Below are 5,583 nucleotides of genomic sequence, written 5' to 3' on the forward strand. Positions count from 1 at the left end.
CAGGCTTGGAATACAGATTTTGAACATTAAAACAAGTCAAGACTAGTGATGGTTGATGTTACTGTTTTTGTCGCTGTAGAGCAATGTAATCTCAGAAAGTAGGTCTCTCTCTATTCTGTGCGTTTGAAAGTGGACACAATATGGGTGTGTGTGTTTGTGACTGTAAGAAAAAACTACTATTCAAGCATGTGCATGTGTTTATGAAAAGTGAGAATACTGTGAATTTGTGTGCGTTTGAAAGATAAAATACTATGACAGAGTGTGTGCCAGCACAAAAAGCCTCTGGGAGCTCTCTCTCCTCCTTTCCCACGGTACGTGTCCCATGAGCCTTTGCGGTGACGTCAGGACAGTGGTTTGGGTGGTGTGGTCCCCCCTTTCTGAGGTCACAGGTTCACTTCCTGTCTGTCAGGAACAGGAACATGTTGGCTCTACTCCAGTCTGTGTGACCAATCATGTGTCTGTCTGTCTGTCTGTCTGTCTGTCTGTCTGTCTGTCTGTCTGTCTGTCTGTCTGTCTGTCTGTCTGTCTGTCTGTCTGTCTGTCTGTCTGTCTGTCTGTCTGTCTGTCTGTCTGTCTGTCTGTCTGTCTGTCTGTCTGTCTGTCTGTCTGTCTGTCTGTCTGTCTGTCTGTCTGTCTGTCTGTCTGTCTGTCTGTCTGTCTGTCTGTCTGTCTGTGGGGGCTGATGCTTCAGGAGGAAGAGCCAGAGGACTTGGCCATAGCGACAGGGGAGGTTCATAGTGTCAGGGAGTTTGTGGAGAAATCCAGTGGGCAAAACCATTGTGTAAGTTTACATACACGCATGCCATGCAATGCACAAACAGAAAAGCACACATGACACCCGCATCTGTGAGTCAGAGAAGTACCCAGTCAGATGTACACACCTGTGAATGTTCACATCATGTTGTGGTAGAGGCAGATCAGTCAGACAGAGAGGTGTGTGACATGTTTTGTCTGCTACAGACCTTACAGCAACAAACTACCCACCGGAAGGGAATAGGGAGTGATAAAGAGGAAAGAGGGATAGAGGGGAAAGAAGAGGTAGACACCAGGACAGATGTAGTTTATGGGAGTTGCCCCTGTCACTCTCTGTCTCTCTCTCTCTCTCTCTCTCTCTCTCTCTCTCTCTCTCTCTGTCTCTCTCTCTCTCTCTCTCTCTCTCCTCTCTCTCTCTCTCTCTCTCTCTCTCTCTCTCTCTCCTCTCTCTCTCTCTCTCTCTCTCTCTCTCTCTCTCTCTCTCCCTCTCTCTCTCTCTCTCTCTCTCTCTCCTCTCTCTCTCTCTCTCTCTCTCTCTCTCTCTCTCTCTCTCTCTCTCTCTCTCTCTCTCTCTCTCTCTCTCTCTCTCTCTCTCTCTCTCTCTCTCTCTCTCTCTCTCTCTCTCTCTCTCTGTCTCTCTCTCTCTCTCTCTCTCTCTCTCTCTCTCTCTCTCTCTCTCTCTCTCTCTCTCTCTCTCTCTCTCTCTCTCTCTCTCTCTCTCTCTCTCTCTCTCTCTCTCTCTCTCTCTCTCTCTCTCTCTCTCTCTCTCTCTCTCTCTCTCTCTCTCTCTCTCTCTCTCTCTCTCTCTCTCTCTCTCTCTCTCTCTGTCTCTCTCTCTCTCTCTCTCTCTCTCTCTCTCTCTCTCTCTCTCTGTCTCTCTCTCTCTCTCTCTCTCTCTCTCTCTCTCTCTCTCTCTCTCTCTCTCTCTCTGTCTCTCTCTCTCTCTCTCTCTCTCTCTCTCTCTCTGTCTCTCTCTCTCTCTCTCTCTCCTCTCTCTCTCTCTCTCTCTCTCTCTCTCTCTCTCTCTCTCTCTCTCTCTCTCTCTCTCTCTCTCTCTCTCTCTCTCTCTCTCTCTCTCTCTCTCTGTCTCTCTCTCTCTCTCTCTCTCTCTCTCTCTGTCTCTCTCTCTCTCTCTCTCTCTCTCTCTCTCTCTCTCTCTCTCTCTCTCTCTCTCTCTCTCTCTCTCTCTCTCTCTCTCTCTCTCTCTCTCTCTCTCTCTCTCTCTCTCTCTCTCTCTCTCTCTCTCTCTCTCTCTCTCTCTCTCTCTCTCTCTCTCTCTCTGTCTCTCTCTCTCTCTGTCTCTCTCTCTCTCTCTCTCTCTCTCTCTCTCTCTCTCTCTCTCTCTCTCTCTCTCTCTCTCTCTCTCTCTCTCTCTCTCTCTCTCTCTCTCTCTCTCTCTCTCTCTCTCTCTCTCTGTCTCTCTCTCTCTCTCTCTCTCTCTCTCTCTCTCTCTCTCTCTCTCTCTCTCTCTCTCTCTCTCTCTCTCTCTCTCTCTCTCTCTCTCTCTCTCTCTCTCTCTCTCTCTCTCTCTCTCTCTTCTCTCTCTCTCTCTCTCTCTCTCTCTCTCTCTCTCTCTCTCTCTCTCTCTCTCTCTCTCTCTCTCTCTCTCTCTCTCTCTCTCTGTCTCTCTCTCTCTCTCTCTCTCTCTCTCTCTCTCTCTCTCTCTCTCTCTGTCTCTCTCTCTCTCTCTCTCTCTCTCTCTCTCTCTCTCTCTCTCTCTCTCTCCCTCTCTCTCTCTCTCTCTCTCTCTCTCTCTCTCTCTCTCTCTCTCTCTCTCTCTCTCCTCTCTCTCTCTCTCTCTCTCTCTCTCTCTCTCTCTCTCTCTCTCTCTCTCTCTCTCTCTCTCTCTCTCTCTCTCTCTCTCTCAGTGTAATTAAAGTCAAAGGAGTATTATTGTCATGGGAAACATGTTTAGCCTAAACGTGAAATAAACAATCAGAAAAGAAGTGTAAACATTACACACACACACACACACACACACACACACACACACACACACACACACACACACACACACACACACACACACACACACACACACACACACACACACACACACACACACACACACACACACACACACACACACACACACACACACACACACATACGTTTCAAATGTTATATTATGGAAATGTACAGTGTTGTAAGAATGTGCAGATAGCTGAAGCACAAAAGGGAAAATAAATAAATATGGGTTGTATTTACAATGTTGCTTGAGCTTCACTGGTTGCCCTTTTCTTGTGGCAACAGGTCACAAATATGTATCTCTTTCTTTCTCTCCATTCCTCCCACCGTCTCTGTCTCTCCAGGTGGGAGGGGAAGGATGAGAACGAGGTTGGCCGTTGCCAGGAGACAGCGGTTGTGAACATGAATGTGGACCCCAAGTACTACCGTCCTACTGAAGTGAGGAGTCGAGTGTGTGTGTGTGTGTGTGTGAGTGCGCGCGTGTGTGTGCTTGTGCGCATTTTGATGTTGGGGAAGTGTGAAATGCTGTCGACCTAACCTGGCTGTCGATCACAACACACTTTATGCCCCACAGTGACACGTGAACTTGGAATTATGTCACTGTGATGCGTCAACATAGACACTGGCGCTGTCAGGCTCACAAACACACACCTCTCTCTCTGCATTGTGCACGTAAGGTTGCCCACACACACACTCTTGGGTTGCTGACAGAGCTGTGGGCAGATACACATATCAGCGATCAGGCCAATCAGATTTCTCATGAACAATAACATCCATCATAAATAAACAACGCCACTTAAAAACCATCGCCCTGACAACCATTCATATCAAACCTAAACCATTACACTAGTTGAGTACCAAAATAAACCCCAGGTGAACGGCTAAACAATGTATTCTACACTAACGAGTGGTTGTCTGAGCTCAACCTTAAAGGGATACTTTGGGATTTTGGCAGTAAGGCCCTTTATCTATCTCCCTTGAGTCAGATGATCTCCTGGATAGCTTTTTTTGTCTCTGTGTTCAGTATGAAGGAAGTTAGATCGTAGTTTCGTGAGCCAATGCTTACTTGTGTTAGCACAATGACTGGAAGTCTATGGATATTTACTAGCATGCTAACAGGTACCTATAGACTTCCAGTCATTGCGCCAACGCTTGTTAGCAATTGCGCTAGCGCTAGTTAGCAACTTCCTTCAAACTGCGCGTAGAGACATAAAAATGTCATCCACGAGTTCATCTGACTCTGGGGACGTAGATAAAGGACCTCAATGCCAAAATCCGGAAGTATCCCTTTAACCAACCCCTGGAACTAGCTGTGACTTGTACTGCAACTACCAACAGCCCAGAGAAAATGATAGCTCTATCACCTGAATGAGGCTACAGTTTATGGTTGAGGCAGTTCGACTGAGCCTCAATAAGACCTGAACAACACAGCCAAACAAAGACACTCTCCTGTTCCACACAGTATAACCTCAAATAAACCACACCACTTTATGGTTTTACATTGCTCTATCAGCACATATCAAGGGCTACAGTACACTCCCCTACTAACCACAGTTACCACACCATCTTCAATTTCTCACAAATCTGTCAATGAGTGAAAATCAACGCCCAAGCTAGTAACTATTCTGCCAAAAACCAGATCTGACTAAGCTCTACACCCCCCTCCACCCCTCCCCACGCACACACCACCTCTTAAGCAAACCTGCACAAGCTATCCCCCCCCCACCACCACTCCCCATGCACACACCACCTCTTAAGCAAACCTGCACAAGCTATCCCCCCCCCCCCCCCCACCCCCTCTCCCATCCACAACAAATCTGCATGTATCAGTCACCCTCGATAACACTCACCAGACCAGAGCACACCTGCACAACCCCTCTGCCCTCCCCCAGCCTGCTCCCTCCTTTTGTGCGTGCTTCCCCCTATCACTCTCAGCCCAGTCTGTCCTCCCACCTCTCCTTGCCTCCCTCCCCTCTCCCGAGGGGCTATAGGGAGATAAATGAGCTCATGTCAGACATACACACACTGACAGGGCTAATGACGATTTACACACACATTAGCACACAGCCTGGGGTCATACACTCACATACACTACCTGCATCACTGACAGTCTCACATACAGACACTAGATAAGTTGCACACAAACTAGCTGTGCTAGTGACTTGGCTATTATGCAAAGAACCATCCTATATATGAAGGTATTTGTCTAAAGAGACACTTTTTGAATGATACTCTTGTTTGATTGATGAATTGTATCCTGACCCTTGAAACATGCTCACACACGCTCAGCGATCCAGACAATAACAGGTAGTTCCAGTTGAGCAGTGGAACAATGCTAAGCCGTAGGAGCAGTGTCACACATGCTTCCTGTCTTAGGGGTCAGGGATCAGAGGTTAAATGCTCCTCATTCTCTCTTCTTTCCTTAAAAACTTTCATATCCCGCCTGCCTTCACCTGAAGTGAGAGAGAGAGAGAGAGAGAGAGAGAGAGAGAGAGAGAGAGAGAGAGAGAGAGAGAGAGAGAGAGAGAGAGAGAGAGAGAGAGAGAGAGAGAGAGAGAGAGAGAGAGAGAGAGAGAGAGAGAGAGAGAGAGAGAGAGAGAGAGAGAGAGAGAGAGAGAGAGATAACTTTCTCTACCCAGTTCAACCAGTCTGTTTTACAACCATACATGTATATCTGACAAAACGTCCTGCTCCTATTTATATCTCAAGTTTATAAGAGGGAGGACACTGCTTCTCTCAGGTTTCTACTTTCTCTTCCCAGCCTATAAAACAGATTTCCCCGTCCTCAGGTGTGTGTGGAGGTCCATCCCATCCATCAGTCTGCAGAGATTCCTCTATAATCCTGCAGCATCACTCAGGTCT

The 5,583-nt window shown here is 47.5% G+C and overlaps 1 protein-coding gene across 1 annotated transcript in view; it reads right to left on the reverse strand.

Moving 5' to 3' along the window:
• The window catches only part of LOC124038700 (zinc finger CCCH domain-containing protein 13-like), a gene marked incomplete at its 5' end in the record, with an annotated part of 7,221 nt that extends 4,768 nt beyond the window's left edge, over positions 1-2,453 (reverse strand). Inside the window, one exon of the mRNA XM_046354784.1 lies at positions 1,311-2,453. Coding sequence (XP_046210740.1) covers positions 1,311-2,453 — 1,143 coding nt within the window. The remainder of the gene's footprint in view (positions 1-1,310) is intronic.
• Between the last annotated feature and the right edge of the window lie 3,130 nt (positions 2,454-5,583).

The sequence above is a fragment of the Oncorhynchus gorbuscha genome, linkage group LG06 (genome assembly GCF_021184085.1).
Source record: "Oncorhynchus gorbuscha isolate QuinsamMale2020 ecotype Even-year linkage group LG06, OgorEven_v1.0, whole genome shotgun sequence".
Lineage (NCBI taxonomy): Eukaryota > Metazoa > Chordata > Actinopteri > Salmoniformes > Salmonidae > Oncorhynchus > Oncorhynchus gorbuscha.